The sequence below is a fragment of the Nasonia vitripennis genome, chromosome 1, assembly GCF_009193385.2.
Source record: "Nasonia vitripennis strain AsymCx chromosome 1, Nvit_psr_1.1, whole genome shotgun sequence".
Taxonomy (NCBI): domain Eukaryota; kingdom Metazoa; phylum Arthropoda; class Insecta; order Hymenoptera; family Pteromalidae; genus Nasonia; species Nasonia vitripennis.
Genome location: NC_045757.1, coordinates 25,329,055 through 25,344,993, shown reverse-complemented (window position 1 = coordinate 25,344,993; position 15,939 = coordinate 25,329,055). Strand labels below are relative to the sequence as shown.

General features: G+C 44.7%; 1 protein-coding gene across 5 annotated transcripts in view; it reads left to right on the top strand.

The window, feature by feature from the left end:
- The window catches only part of LOC100117683 (putative fatty acyl-CoA reductase CG5065), a 35,352-nt gene that overhangs the window by 14,250 nt on the left and 5,163 nt on the right, over window positions 1-15,939 (top strand). For 2 of the 5 annotated variants that reach the window (XM_016990064.3, XM_016990062.3), the window contains exons 2-5: window positions 13,133-13,820; window positions 14,072-14,320; window positions 14,844-15,193; window positions 15,267-15,863. In XM_016990064.3, the coding sequence (XP_016845553.1) occupies window positions 13,605-13,820; window positions 14,072-14,320; window positions 14,844-15,193; window positions 15,267-15,863 (1,412 nt within the window). In that variant the 5' untranslated portion in view covers window positions 13,133-13,604. Of the gene's footprint in view, window positions 1-5,213; window positions 5,375-7,288; window positions 7,444-13,132; window positions 13,821-14,071; window positions 14,321-14,843; window positions 15,194-15,266; window positions 15,864-15,939 lie in introns of those variants that run through there. The other 3 variants (XM_016990065.3, XM_008207481.3, XM_016990063.2) reach the window with 3 other exon arrangements.

Below are 15,939 nucleotides of genomic sequence, written 5' to 3'. Positions count from 1 at the left end.
ACAGGCCGTAGTTCAAAAATCATTGGAACTTTTATTTTTAACGGTTCAGGAAAACTGAAGCTAAACATTACTTTGACGTTTTCTTTTGTTGAAAAAAAGGTTTTAAAGCCAAAAAAATCATCATCTCTTTATCACTGAACTGCAGAAGAGGACAGAATTCTAATCGCGCAGTTTTACACACAATTTACCGTTGCGATTCTGCGTACACTACTGCAGCGGCACGTGACATCCGCAAACTATCGGAGCATCATTTCTCGCGCACATCAAAAGCGACGTTCTCGATTCGTGTTTCTTTCCTCCTCGCGTCTAATACACCGGCGTCGCGTTTTCTCTCCGAGTCGCCCGATTTTTATTGTTATGCATCTATATCCTAGTCCGAAGGTAGAGTGACGTAAAATAAAGAAGAAGAAAATCTCCACTTTTTTCCCCAGATTTTCGCCGACACAGGAGCGCCGGCTCTTCCATTGTGCGACGCGTCCACGGCATTTTTGCCCCTTCCTCTTTTTTGTTTCTTTCGCATTGTCGAGGACTGTGTGTGCACATAAGTAGGGCGTGACACCATTTCTCGCCGCTTGTCTTCTCTCGCTCGCTCGGTCGCTGGCGCGCGCAAAAAAGCCGCGCCTGCTCGCTTGGAATCATTTTTTTTTTATGAAAAGTTTTATTTTGAATCGTTTTTTTCTGCACGTCTTCTTGAGACTTGTCGGTGCAGGGTGAGGCGCTTTGATTTTTTTATTTCGATGAACTGACTAATTAGATTTCTATTATCGTTTAGGCTGTTTTCTATTGTAGATTAGTCGAATCACCTTCCCTGGTAGAAATGACCCTAAGAACTGGCCATTTATTAGGTAGTTACTAGGTTAAATCCCAAGAACTGACCAGTTACCTACTAGCCTGTTCTTAGACTCATTTCTACCAGGGTTATGTTTGTGATTTATTAATTCACTGCATGATAGCATTTTTTATAGTTTAGCAATCAAAGTCTCAAACTTAACTGTCGCGATATCTAGAGTAAAGCTTAAAAGCTTGCACAAAAGTTTCCATTCTTTGTCTCGTGTTGCTCTAATCTTTGTGCATTTATAGATTTCTGTCTCTTCTCTTCGTGAAATCGTTTAATTTTGAACTACTGAAAACTGACACAATATACTATTACGTCCCCTATTAGCTACTCACTGCTACTTTTGGCAAAGGATGACCGACCATCGAACCTGAAAGCTCGCCGTTCAGACGCATATGATTTCAGCGGTACACGAGGAAAGCCACTTAAAAAATAGCCACTCATTAAAGCGTTAATAACAAATTGAATTCTACAGGAAAATCTCATTGTATTATTGCTGGTAAACGTTTAATATACATCAACGTACCTTCAAGTACACAAACCGGACGTCATTGCACCGTCCAAACGAATGACGATTTTTCCTCAATCCATCGTCGACGATCATCCAGCTACACGTATACACCCGATCATAAAGAAACAATCACACATCCGGTGCATTATAAGCAGCATCGCGCATAATGACAGTATACTCCTAGCCTCGTACTCATCCATCCAAAACCATCCAACGCATCACTGTATTAATTAGCAAGCGACGATGATGATGATCGGGTCCGCGTCTCGATAATTGCCCTACGACGGAAGCTTTACCTTCACCTTTAGCGCGACTGCGAGCTCTCGACAGTCGACGCAAGGCCGACGAACTCTGTATAATGCACTCGCCGGCACCGCTGCTGCAGCCTATGCGATGATACCCCACGCGAGACCGGAACGCTCTCGATGTAACTGGATTGAGCGCCTCTCCTTTCGTGTACGTAATTTAATTGGACCAAGCGGCTATAGTGTTAACTCTACGTTTGAGAGATGATCTTTCGATGATCGGGACTGGAAATTCTCCGGTAGACAAGATTTTCTTATCTGGATAATACGTACTGCAATTTAATTCTAGATAAGATTTTGGCACGAGATCTCATCTAAGATCTTTCAATAGCGATCGGCGAACTCTGTTAATGGTTACAGAGCTGCTTAATTAAATACACATAAACACCCGCGACTGCATAGCCGGTTGGCGCCTCTCAATAGAAACTCCTTATTTACACGACAAAGTATCTGTTCGCGCGTTGCTTCGTTTTCGGAATTCCATTCACTCTGTATACCAGCTAATTACAAAGCTTTAGAATCGACCTTTTTCACTCTCCTCTATACCAACAATTAAATTTCGCATTTAATTAGCGCTTGTATTTGACACCTGCTTCCGCGCTCGTTAATTAAAAGCTTATATAGTCGGCGTAATGAAAACTTTTTAATTATTCCGTAAAGTGTGTACACAGACACGTATACGCACTTTTATATACACACTCTCGTGGCTTCACAACGTCAAAGCGCTTTGCGCAAGCTCGTAAAGGTCTTTACGATTGTTTTCTAAAATATACAGACAACGAAAAGAGTATAGCCTCAGTGAAATTAGCATCATCCTCGCGGCTTTAAGAGCACTCTGTTAACAGTACAGCGCCGGAAATTTATCCACCGTTGGACTAATATGGAAACAGATCGTCCTCGGTCACGTGTGCGAATCATCAAGAGCTGTGTAGAAAGCCGTTTTATAAACGGCAACGATTTTAGAGCGACGAATTGACTTTCTAAGCCAGTACGATCCTGCGATGACGAATGAAAAATGAACACGTCCGAGTAAACGGTATTTTTTATGACGTACACGTAGTATATATAACCGAACTCCACTTTCGGTTGTCCCGAATTCGTATGGTATACGCGGCGAGCAGCAGTGAAAATCTGTAACGAAATCGAGACAAAAAGTGTGTATGTAGTAACGGCTCGGGAAAAAAAAATCAAAAGCGAGGCAGAAAAAATTAGCAAAACAGGTTATTCGCAACACTTCAGAGGGAAGAGCCGCAGAAAGGATAAGAAAAAAGAAGCGCCGCAAAGAGGGTCAGCCGCAGAGACACATATTACGCCGGACTCTCCCGCGGCGAAAATAATCGGTCACGGGCGCTCGCGCACGTGTGTATTTATGTGTGTGTGTGTGTGTGTGTGTCCGAGTAACTGTGACACCAAACTGTTATACTGTTACTGTCGTTTCTAACGGTACACGCAGACTTTACCGGCTCTTCCTTACACTCGTCATACTATCTTCCGTGGCTGCGTATGAGTTTGCACATCAGGTGCTTACATTGAAATGCGCGAGACACCGGCTTGTTTGCATTCGCACCTTTCTTCCGAGGGAAAGAAAACGGATACACTTTCCTCATTGTCGCGAGAGAGTTCGCGCTTTATTTTTGTGCTGATTGGATATGCGATTGGCGGCCCAAGGTTTTCCTTTTCTTTAATTAACGATGACGCGATATTTTGTTCGCGGTGGTGGGAGGGAATCGAACATTATTGAAATTCCGTGGAGGATTTTATTTTTATTCGAGGTATTAAGAACAAATCGGGTATGGAAGTTGATTTCATTCGAAAAAACGGCGAAGCGACTTGCTCTGCGACAAGGAAAGTAAACAAGGAAAGCACGCGCGGATTTTTATGCCGAATGAGTAAAGTAGGTTTTTAGAGTAAAAGACTGCTTTACATTTCTGATACATGTACAGCTGCAGGACGTATTTCGCAAATCTCTAATCTGGACGAATTCTCGTTCACTCGAGCTGTGCGATGTAAATAAATTATAAATGCAATTTGGAATATTGACGAATCGGTGAAGAACTCTTCATTTCGATGTCGAATAATTTAAAAATGCAAATGAGCGACGCCGAAACAAACGAGTGCTGGTGTATTTATTTTCACACCTCGAAGTGTTGATAGCCTTAATAGATTCGTCAGAATATCGTGGGATAAGCAAATCAAAGTCTTTTTTTCCGATGAGAATAAATTTCGGCAAATTCTAGTTAATGTATTCTCGCGAACCAACGGAGCTTACACTTTGCTTCTTTTGACAATTTTTAGGTGACAGGTCGCCTTTTCATGATATTTGTTCTTTATTCCCGCTACTGTCTCGGGACACTCTCAAGAGCGCGCCTGCATTATTATTTTACTGGCATTCATGGATTATATGGATCAGGTCTTTGAACTCGTTCGTTATTTAAAACGAGATGATTCTCATAATTTACATAATTATCTGGCTGTTCAATTATCCGTTTCAGATTTGATATACATCGATCATGCGAGACTCAGATTCAAGACTCTCTGGTTCAACGAATTTATATAATAAAACACGCAGATCCATCCCTATTCCCCAGCAGCGGAAATTACAGCAGCTAATCTTATCGCGAATATAGTCAGCAAAGTAGTGCAGCCAAAAAATATGAAGCGCTCATACGGTGCAATCGATTGCCGAGTCTTATCGACGATTTTATCACTCAAAGCTGGAATTCCGAGCACGAGAGATCCCATCAATCAACCTTGGCTGATTCGAGGTATACGTTTCTCTTGGCGGATGTGAGTAATGGCGATAAACGCGTCGATCGCTTTACGTTTCACTCGCTCTTTTTTTCACGAGCTTTTTGGAATTCATCAATTGTACACTTGGACAATTTCAAAAAAGTGTATACATTCTTTATTAATTTTACAGCCACTTTGCGCTATCGAATCGATAAATTGCAAACAATGTCAAGTTCAAAACGGCAACTTGCAGACGGTATTCCGTCCTGTCTCTCATCACCCTTCGTTAATTGTGCTCCAATTAAATTCGTTTTCGCGAGAAGCGCAGTCGGCTGCGACAAATTGATGAAAAATAAATCAAATTTTGGCGTTTCAATTAGAGTATACTCGTATGTGGTCCACTACAGATCGACAACTGAATAAAGCTCTTTCGCATCGTCGGAATCCGCTGAAACTCGGTTACCCGTAAATAAAAATGACGACAATCACTCGATGAAATTTCGGAAAGAGTTTTTACCACCGCGCGAGAAAAAAGGTCTCGCGCAACAATAAAGTCGTCCCTCCACAATTACTTAACACAGAGTAGCAGCTCAATACACCTGCAGCATAGCAGTATATAGCGGTGTAGTTTCGGGAGGCTGTACATAGTGGGTGGGCTCGGTTCAAAGCTCCTATTACTTCCGATGACACGTCGTTAAGCGGCCACGACTTCCTCTCGCTCTTTTTTCCTGCCTCGTCTCTATATACATCGGAGAACAGCCATGACGACTTAATTAACGATGATAAGAGCTGGCGCGAGGTTGCGGAGATGATCGTGCAAGTCTGACAGTCGGTTCTCGCGACTCGTCGCGGTGCATCAGTGATGCCACTGTTTTTTCGGAAACAAGTCCGTTTGTGGAGACAGTGAAGTGCGCGCGTATAGCTGAATCCGTGCCAATGATGCAGGGACTTTTATTGATAACACTGCGCGAATTCTGTCGGGGAGAGATGACGGTATGTGTACACTATGGATAATTCGGATATTCGGATTATTAGTCACTTCTCCGATTCCTCAAAAGTAGGCTAATCGCGATCCTTCCTTCGCGGAACACATGTACAGTTAGATTCTTTCGCGACTCGATAACCTTTAGCTTCTCGGATGTTGCATAAATATAAAGCGGCTGCAGCCTCCCAAACCGATATCCTCGAGCGCATTCCTCGAGAGACGCGCGTGCATGCAGGTGCGGTTCTCCTCCTTTCTCTCCTCCTCGCACTGATCTCGCCACATCGCGTCACTCCAACCAACTATACATATATAGGTGTACATAGGCATACACGAGTGACTGTACGAAAAATCCCGGGTTACGGAGAGGACTCGAGCCGCGCGTCAACGGCCTCGAGCGACACACTTCGGGGTTATTAACATACATTCGCGGCTCTCCGGCGTGGTGTGCAGTGCACAGTATATATAGCACTGCCGGTATTTGCCTGCGATCTCCGCCTACTCTCTCCGCTCTTTCACTCGTCTATAGGTGTGTATATATAGGTATGTTTGCGCGCACACGTGCGCGACGATTCGCCGCGCGAGGAAACGCCTTGGCGTGTGCGGTTATTAGCCCCGTTTGTTAAGTTCGCGAAGTATATCGCTGTGATGTATTGCAGAGATAGCTTTGATGTTGCGCTGCGCTCTTCTTCTCAATTCGTTATATTAATGTTTGGCTTTTTTGTCTTCTGACTGGACGATTCTCCGCTGTGTGATTAGGAGAAAACAGTAAACGAGTGGATCGCTATCGATGCGTATGATATACCTTCGATCGACTTCCCATGACTCTCGAAATAAAGGCTCTCCTTATAGCCGTGAAAAAAAAAGCGCAGAATCATCGCCTACGGCTTATGTGGCAGTGAACTTCGACTACTATACCCAGCCGCGCGGTCATATCAAAAGGACACGGGTATACAGCTTGGATTTTGTTGGATAGATCGTCAAATATGTTAAGTTTGTCGCGTACTTCACAGCAGCAGAGTCCTTTGAACTCGCAGTTTCACGCGCGAATATCCAAAATCGGTGAATTAATTCGCGAGAGACCGGCTTTTCGCGCGTACACGCTAGATGAGCACATGCACGATGCGGAGGCGGTTATATTGCGTTTTGAAATTATAATATTGCTGCTGACGATGTCGGACTTTAACTTAACGGTTATTTGCTTAGGACGGATCATGTACAGAAATTTCAATAGTATACAATGAATTGTTTTGAGTGTATTGATTTTGCGATTGCGCGACATGGAATAATTTTGATTTACGATTGGATTCTCGCCTACAAGAAAAAAAAAATTTATCGCCATACTGACAAGCTGTTTACCAATTAATCAAACACTTGAAGCAAAAAAAAACAACAGGATAGCAGACGCGACCCGCGATAAAACAATTGACGCTTATCAAAATAATCGAGCAATCTTTTCTCACGATAGCGCATGAGCGCGCTATCGTAATCTTTCAATTAAAACAAGTTCCGCTTCGCAGGAGAGTCTTAGGCTACTCCAAATAACAGCTGCCAGTCCCATTTTCTAATCTTAATACTTACGTACAACATGTCACGAAAAAAGCGAAAATTCAAACTGATGGAGTGAGTCTATCGCAGTATAGATGCACATATCAGCATCGTCAGCTCTTTTTTGCCTCGCGTCTCCGGAGCAGCTCCGTAATACGGTACATAGTGTGCTTGCGTATACACATATATACGAGACACGCACGCACACACGTGTACCGTATGGCTCTGCCCCCTCTACGCGGTACTTTTTCTCTCCGTCTCTGTCTGGCTTGTCGAGTATAGAAAGAGAGAGAGAGAGAGAGAGAGAGAGAGAGAGAGAATCTCCCCCGTATAGTAGACGCCGAATAAAGAGGGTTCCCCGGGCCCTTACGGATTCAGTTTGTGGTGCTGCTCTGCCGCCGCTTCGTTATAACGCGAGAGCGCAGCTTTTCGATTTTCTCTATAACGTTACGCACTCGAGAATCGCGGGTGCCTATACGGGTGTGTTTGTATTTATTTATTATCATCGCGTTGCATCGAGCGAATCATTCGGGTAAGGCAGTATTTATTTCGCTGCGTGCGCTTGTGATTGTTGACAGTGCGATGAGTTGACAGTAGGTCCTATAGGAGAAGCAGATCACTGTACCTTTGTTCCTTCGACTCCGATTTCATTGTTCTCACTGTATTGGCGTCTGCGTCGACTGTGCGCCTCGCTGGCATTTAAACGTTCTCGGATGTGGTCTATAAGCAACGATGCCGGATCATGTAATGAAATTTGCGAAATGGTGAACGTATATACGCTCAAAATAAACACACGGCTTGCAAAATCACATAACCAGCGCCTCTATAGGCACGTGTCGTTCGGATCCCCGGACAACAACAACAATAACGCGTATGTAATAAAAGTTTCGCGAATGCAATCGGACTTTCCATATCGCGCAGACATACCTCTCGCCGCGCAACTGATGTATATAAGATGCCGAGAAACGTGAATAACCTCAGTCGCGTGCTGACACAATAATACAGCAGTGTATCGATTAAATGCGGCACATATTTTCACGGATGGTCTCTCCAAAAAATAAGCGGCTTTTTCTAGTGCCTCCCTGCCCCCGCGAGTGTACGTACACGCACGCACGCACAGCTCACATTCCTTGTGTTTCCGCCATAAAGAAGCTGCGGGGAAAGAGGCCCGACACGCGACGACGTTTCTTACACAATACACATCGAGTCGTTCCCGCAAAAATTACATAGATTTGTATGCCTAACGTTTTGTCGCGTGATTCACGCAGCCGGCTGCAATTACCCGCTTGCGAAAAGTTTTTTTTTCTTTCATATTAGGTGGTCGTGACCCCCTTAGTTGTGTCTTACGCGACGAAAAAAAAAACTGACCGATGTATAAGATACATATTCTGTAATGTTAACTTGTGTAATGCCAATCGAATAATAATGCAAGAGGCGCTATATTCGCGCGGATTTTTGCACTGCACACATACTTGTCGGGGTGTCGACGCGTCGCCTGCTATAATTGAGCCTAGCGACAAAGCTGAAGATCCTCTTAGTCTCTTCTTCTTCTTCTTCTTCTTCTCGCGCAGCGAAGAATGTTACAGCGACTCGTCTTCCCACATACATATATACAGCGTACGGTTACGTCACATACGTGTAAGCGTCGACGAGAGCGCTGCAATATGTATAACCTCATGTGCGCGCGATCGAAGAGCAGCGCGTGTATTATATCCTGCACGTGCGCGCGCCACCGACGTTGTTCTTCTCCTCTCCGCGGACGTGTACGTATCTTCTGATGTTCTGATGGTCGTCCGGCCAGATTTTTGTTTCGGATCTTTTTATGGGATTAGTTTGTATTTGGAGAACTTGTTGGGTGAGAAATTTAGTGCGCGCGAGTAGGTGATGCTGGATTTTTTTATTGTGGACGATCATCTTGTCTGTATCTATACTGTTAGATGCTTGCAGGAAGCTTGAACAATTTTTCGCGATTTTTGCGTTTGCACATAATTATATCGGGCTTAAAGAAAAAAGACGCCTATACGTGATTTTATTATTGCGTGAATGATTTGCAAAAATTTGTTGTTTGCTCGTCTATTTTTCCGAGTATTTTTTAACTTTTACATAACTCTACAATAAAGCTTACAGCCAAATCAATCCTGTTTTCAGTGAGGCAGCAAACTCCAAACTGAACTTCAATAATCCAGCCCCATTTAAAACCATTAAATCTCCTCCGTATACGTCCCAGAATCTACTTACCATCCTATAATTCATCGGACTTATCCGAAGGAACCGAGGTAAAATAATACCGCGTTACTTAATCGAATCTCATTAATCCCTACACACAGATCAGACGCTTAAACCGCAGTGCGCACCTAAAACAAACCAAAAAAAAAATTGAATCCTCATTTTCATCAAAATCTTGATCGATCGCTTTTCCAAGCCTCGCAAGCATCCCAGAGGGAGAGCTACGCGCAAGCGCGTCGTGGACTAAGTGTACTATATACACGTCTATCCCCCCGAAAACGCCAGCTCTGTACAAAAGCCCGAGCTGACTCTCTCGCTCGCTCTTGGCGATGCTGCATAACGGATCTCTCTCTCTCTCTCTCTCTCTCTCTCTCTCTCTCTCTCTCTCTCTCTCTCTCTCTCTCTCTCTCTCTCTCTCTCTCTCTCTCTCTCTCCGGCCGGCGAACGGGGTCGCCTTCCTGACCGAGAGCGCCGGCCTAGAATTCCGCGGGGATTATAGCACGCGCCAGCGAGAAATCCGCTTCTCTCTTTTTCTCTTCGATTATTCTTGCTCTTATATATATATATATATATATATATATATATATATATATGTGTGTGTGTGTGTGTGTGTGTGTGTATAATGTAAGGAGCTGTTGGGTGCGAGAGTCTTCTTGCTGAAATTATGGATGCGATTCGAATTGATATATACACGTAAACCTTGTGTATACTGTAAACGGATTATGCGTTAGAAGAGCGTCGTGATAGAACAATAACTTCAAACTCGATTACGTATCGTAAAATCGCTTCATACACAAACTCTTGAACGAGCTATGGCTATTACGAAAAAAGCTGTTGAAAGAAGCGACGATATCACACACGCATAAATTGCATTTGGAGCTAAAGTACCGTATTAAGTTTAGCCCAAGAATGCCAGCCGGCTATCCGGTAATCTTTGAGTTATCCAGTTGCGGTCTAAACTCGTATAATCTCTCTTTGGCGTTGCAGCGCTCCTGCACGCCATCGCCAAGCGGGCGCTAATTAAGTTTAAAAAGAGCTTGCAGACTCGGCTGTTTTGTACGCCCGAGCTTTTATTATTGCTTCGACTACGCGCTCGGCTGTACAACATAGCCCAGTGCTTCGCGTTTAATAACTGCGCAGCACTGCTGCTGCGCTCTGCGCATTCTTCTCTCGTTATAATCGCGCGAGCTTCCGGCCTCGAGTTTCTTTCTTTTTCCCGCTGGCTTTTTATTATCCTGCTTCCGATGCGCTTAATTTCGCCGCTGTTAATTATACGTGTATGCACTACTACTGTAGAGTGCATTTGATTGATCAGTCGCTATATCGGGATGATTAAAAAAGTCGCGTGAGCGTTGCGTATTATATGGTCCGTTAATGTGATTAAAAATCGCCTGCGAGATTTAAACTTCTTTTTTCAGTTTGCGCGTTACCTAGGTACTCGTTGTGCTACGCTTTCGTTCAATTAAAAAGAGGGATCTCCGAGTGGAAATGTGCTAATTGATTTGGCGATGCAACATAGCTGTATACTGAATATTTGTTTATCGAACATTATTTATACAATTTGATATGCGTGATATATTTAACGTTTATCTCTGGATCTCGTTTTACATTTATTTATTTATATATTCGCGTAATCGGGCTTCGAATAACAGCTAGTGTGTTTGTGTGTGTGTGTGTGTGTGTGGCTAGAAGCGTCTCCGATAAAAGCTTGAATTTTGGAGCCTACTCTCGGCGCGGTTATCGCGCGGTATTATTTGTACAAAGTGTGTACGCATCTATTGGCCTTTACTCATTTCAGTCGCGAAACGCGGTCGGCAATGTGCAAACATACTTTTGAATCGTTGCTTATTGACGATGACGATCTTCGCGAAGATAGACAAGAAGAAATGCAGATAATTTTCCGAAATCAAGTATGCATTTCACACGTAAACGCGGTATTTTCAACAACTACACGCAAACTGAATTACATCCTGTCTCGGAGTAGTTTCTGCGAATTCAATTTCTCCAGTAGGTAGGATATGAAATTCTCCAAGTTGGTTACAATTTAGCGCGAGGAAATCTTCGAGTCAAACTTTGCGTTGAGAGCCGGAGAGTTACACAGTTAAGTTCCGCGGAACTAAGATTAATGTACGAGGCGATGATTTTTCCTCTCATCCTCGCCTCAAAAGAACGTATAATTTTTTTACTCAACTCAAGAGCAAGAGAGAGTGCGGTTTGAGGCAAACGATAAACTGCGAGTTGACGGCTTACACGTGCGGCGCAGAGAAAGAGAGAATAAAGTCTTTATATTCGCACAATTGCGAGGGACATCCGCCTCCGCAGTTACACTTGACACGGAGTATTTTTCATGTAGTTAGGAATTTTTGTATACTTCCGCATTAAATCGAGAATAGCTGTGCGTCGCGCAGCGACTTCTTGTTTTATCGCGTGTATAAAAACTGAAACTCATTCGTATACGTATGTACTTCTGACTCTCGGTAATTGTAATGAGTACCTTGGCAGGTATACAAAATAACAACTTTGCGACTGTTTTCCTCACTTTCACTTGGCATCTCACATATGTTCATTTTATTTCTAAAAAATTTCCAATTCTCGGAATATAAGACGAGATTTTTCTCTCTCAACCAGTCGTGTATATAAAGAAGCGCGGAAAAATTCGCGAAATACCTCAATACACGCGAGACCTATAAGAAATAAAAAAACTCGCAGTCTTTATCATGTACCCGCGCGATAAGAAGCGCCGGCGTATAACACCTCGTGCACACGCCTTTTTCCGCGAGTATATAGCTATACACACACACACACACACACACATATATATATATATATATATATATATATATATATAAGGCACAGGCGAGCGGCGGCGCTACTGGAAAGACTCCGATTTTCAAGGCGACTATGCTGCAGAGTATAGGCGATCGATCGCGTTGTATGTATATGTATACAATATACATCCACGGTAGCTTTATGCTGTATATAGCGCACCGGCGAGTAGCGCATGCGGATGCGACGCGCCTGCGTGATAGAACATTGGTTATAACGAGATCGAGGGAGTCTGGGCTTTTTTGGTGGTTTCCGCTCGATCCATTGAATGTCAACGTGAAGTGCGAAGATGTATAGAAGAATCTTTTCGAATTCGTAATAACTGAGGTATTCATTTGGCTGTGAAAGTGATTGAATTTCTTGGAAAGTCACGTGAGGCCCGCTAATGAGGCGGATGTTAAAACACATGGAAATCCTCGGGGGTGGGGGGGGGGAGGGTGTGATACGCTTTGGGAATCGCTATATTACTTATTGTAGAAATAAAATTAATTAACACATTAAGGTTGAAGGGCGTATTGTTCAGCTTTAAAAACTTTATCCAAAGTACTAGTAATTAAGAGTATAGTTGCGATGCATTTCCTCATGAAAATCGTTTTGACGCTGTATAGCTAATGTAATTTCGTCTGTTTTATTCAAACCATTTATGTCGTTACTCAAATTTATCAAACAAAAATCATACATAAAATATTCATACGATAAGCAGTTATAAACTTCTATAATATGGTTGCAATTCCATTTTAATTATTATATCAACTTCTGCATACCCGAACATAATAATTCAGCGCTGCTCAAACCGCTAATCGCGCTTGAAATTATACACGTCGTTAACATTCGACAAACGATTAACATTTTCCTGCATCCGAGTTGGACCAATTACACGCGACATCGCACCTCTTCTCTCTGACATAGTTACCATATTTTTTCGTCGCCCACACACAACTCTCCTCAATTCCACGGCACCGCTTTAATTCAATCCCTGACTATACTGTACGCTCACTTGACTGACAGCTTAAACCGCTAAACGAATCACCTCGACCGAACGCAAAGTGGGTTAACAAAGTCCACGATTTCGGGGTTCCTTTTATTCGGAAACGTAGTGCGAAAAATTAATTTCAAAACCATCAATACAATACCTTATAATAATGTAAATTTTCCCTGTGTGCTTGCAGGCGCGGGACAGTCGCTGGTGCGAAATGAACGTGAACGTCGCGACGCAGCAGCATCATCTTCTCGCCAAGGTGTTGTCAGCACGGACGATTACCATCAGCAGCCGGCCTGAGGAGCAGCATCAGAGGGGCGTCTTTTTCCACGCATAGTAGTCTTCCTCGCTCAAAAAACGCACGTCCAACTTCTTCCCCTGAAAAGAGAAACTTGGTCTTCTGCAAGCAAATCTTCCTCTCAGCCACACACACACACACACACACACACACACACACACACAGAGGCGCAATCGAGCAGACTCAGAGTGAAAACGAGCGAAGAAGGATAGGTTGGCCGGACGAATTGGGTCTGGGTGCTGGTGGTGGCGGCGGTGGCGGTGGGGCCAGCAGTAGCAGCGGCGGCGCGAGCAGTAATAACGGTAGGGTGAGGAAGCGCAGGTGCCGCACAGGCAGGCGCTCCGCAGCAGCGAACAAGTGTAACATGGCGACGACGATGCCGGGGGTCGGCTACACATCCGTCAAGGAGTTCTACCGGGACCGCTCGATCTTCATCACCGGCGGGACCGGTTTCATGGGCAAAGTCCTCGTCGAGAAGCTTCTGAGGTCCTGTCCCGGAATCAAGAACATCTACCTGCTCATGAGGCCCAAACGCGGCCAGGGTGTGCAGCAGAGACTGCAGGAATTGCTCAATGCTCCCGTGAGTATAATTTATAGTCTTCTTTGTCTCGTTGCCTAATTTTCTACGGTCTGGGACACGTGAGAGTGTATGCCAAGCGAGCGATGCGCGGCGCGTCAAGCGCTTGTAAACCGTGTTCCGAGCTAGAGTGCGGAAATTAAAGTTCGTCATAATTACAGAGAGTTAATAATAAACGACGGCGACGGCCATGCCGCTGTGCTGCCAGATCATTATTATTATTTATGCAAGACTAACGGAGCTTGAAATTTCAGCTGTTCGAAAAGCTCCGACAAGACTGTCCGCATGAATTGTTGAAAATCGTGCCGGTGGCCGGGGATATTACGGAGCCGGAACTGGGCATCTCGGAAGCCGACCAGGAGCTTCTGATACGATGTGTCTCGGTGGTCTTCCACTCGGCTGCCACCGTCAAATTCGACGAGGCCCTCAAACTGTCCGTTACCATCAACATGCTCGGCACGAAGCGTCTCGTTCAGCTCTGCCATCGCATGCACAATCTTGAGGTGAGCTTTTGATTTCGATTTGAATTGTTATGATGCTATCTCTGCGGTGTCTCTTGGTCGTGTAATTCGAGATTGCTCGTTGGTCCATTATTCTTTTAGGATAAGTGTTTACCATAATTACTTTTTCTTTTTTTTTTATTCGCGAGTTTTAAGCAGTTACTGCAAAAAAATGTTCACTTCATCTGCAACTGGTTAATGAATTCGAGATCAAACTCCAACGTCTTCGATAACCCAATGTCCATGACTCAAATCTTTGTATATTCTTCGCCGAAAATTAGTGTAGCTGAAAACGACGTTGAGCTCACGCATTAATGACGAGCAATACGTCCAAGAATATTCGACAGCACTAGAGCCCTTTTCAATTCGCAATCACTCAACTGTAAAAAAAATTTTATTTTTCCAAAATATAGCTACTCAACAAAATCTCGTCAGTCAAAGTCAGCTCAGGCGAGTGACACATTCACCGACGAAAATCGAAACGCATAACAAAAACTGTATAAATAACTCGATTGTCTCGATGCAGGCCCTGATCCACGTATCGACAGCGTACTGCAACTGCGACCGTACCGACGTGGAGGAGATAATCTACCCGGCTCCTCACGATCCGGAGCAGATCATCTCCTGCACCACGTGGATGGACGACAGTCTCGTGGAGGAGCTGACGCCGAAGCTCATAGCCAACCGGCCAAACACCTACACCTTTACCAAAGCTCTGGCGGAGAGTATGCTACGGACCGAGTGCGGCAGTCTGCCCGTCGCCATCGTCAGGCCGTCCATCGTACTATCATCCTTCCGGGAGCCTGTGGCCGGCTGGGTCGACAACTGGAACGGCCCGACCGGTATCATCGCCGCCGCTGGCAAAGGTTTCTTCAGGTATGCATATCGTTGCCGAGAGAATTAAAAGCACGACATAATTCTTACTGGCAAGCAATTTCCTTCCCCTCAGAACGATGCTGTGCCACGAGGATAAGGTCGCAGACCTGGTGCCAGTGGACATCGTGATCAACCTGATGATCGTGGCGGCGTGGCGAACAGCGACGCACCGCACGGATCAGATAACCATATACAACTGCAGCACCGGCCAGCAGAATCCCATTACCTGGAAGCACTTTGTCGACCTGTCCTTCAAGTACAGTCGCATGCACCCGACGAACGGAGCGATCTGGTATCCGGGCGGCCGATGCCGGAGCTCGGCGTCGCTCAACCGCATCTGCGTCGCGTTCCAGCACATCGTCCCGGCGTACGCCCTCGATCTTCTGGCCAATTTGCGCGGCAGCAAGCCCATCATGATGCGCGTTCAGGCGAAGCTCCACAAGGCCGCCAAGTGTCTCGAGTACTTCAGCACGCAGCAGTGGAACTTCAAGGACGAGAACGTCAAGCGGTTGGGACAGCAGCTCAGCGCTGACGATCGGCAGACTTTCATGTTCGACGTCAAGCAAATCGACTGGCCAGCCTACCTCGAGAACTACATTCTTGGTATCAGGCAGTTCATACTCAAGGAGAGCCCGGAGACACTGCCAGCAGCTCGCTCACACATCACGAGGTTGGTAACACCTCATACCTGATAGGTCGCTTACATTTCTAACCTCAAAAATACTTTCTAATTTTTTATTTATCTT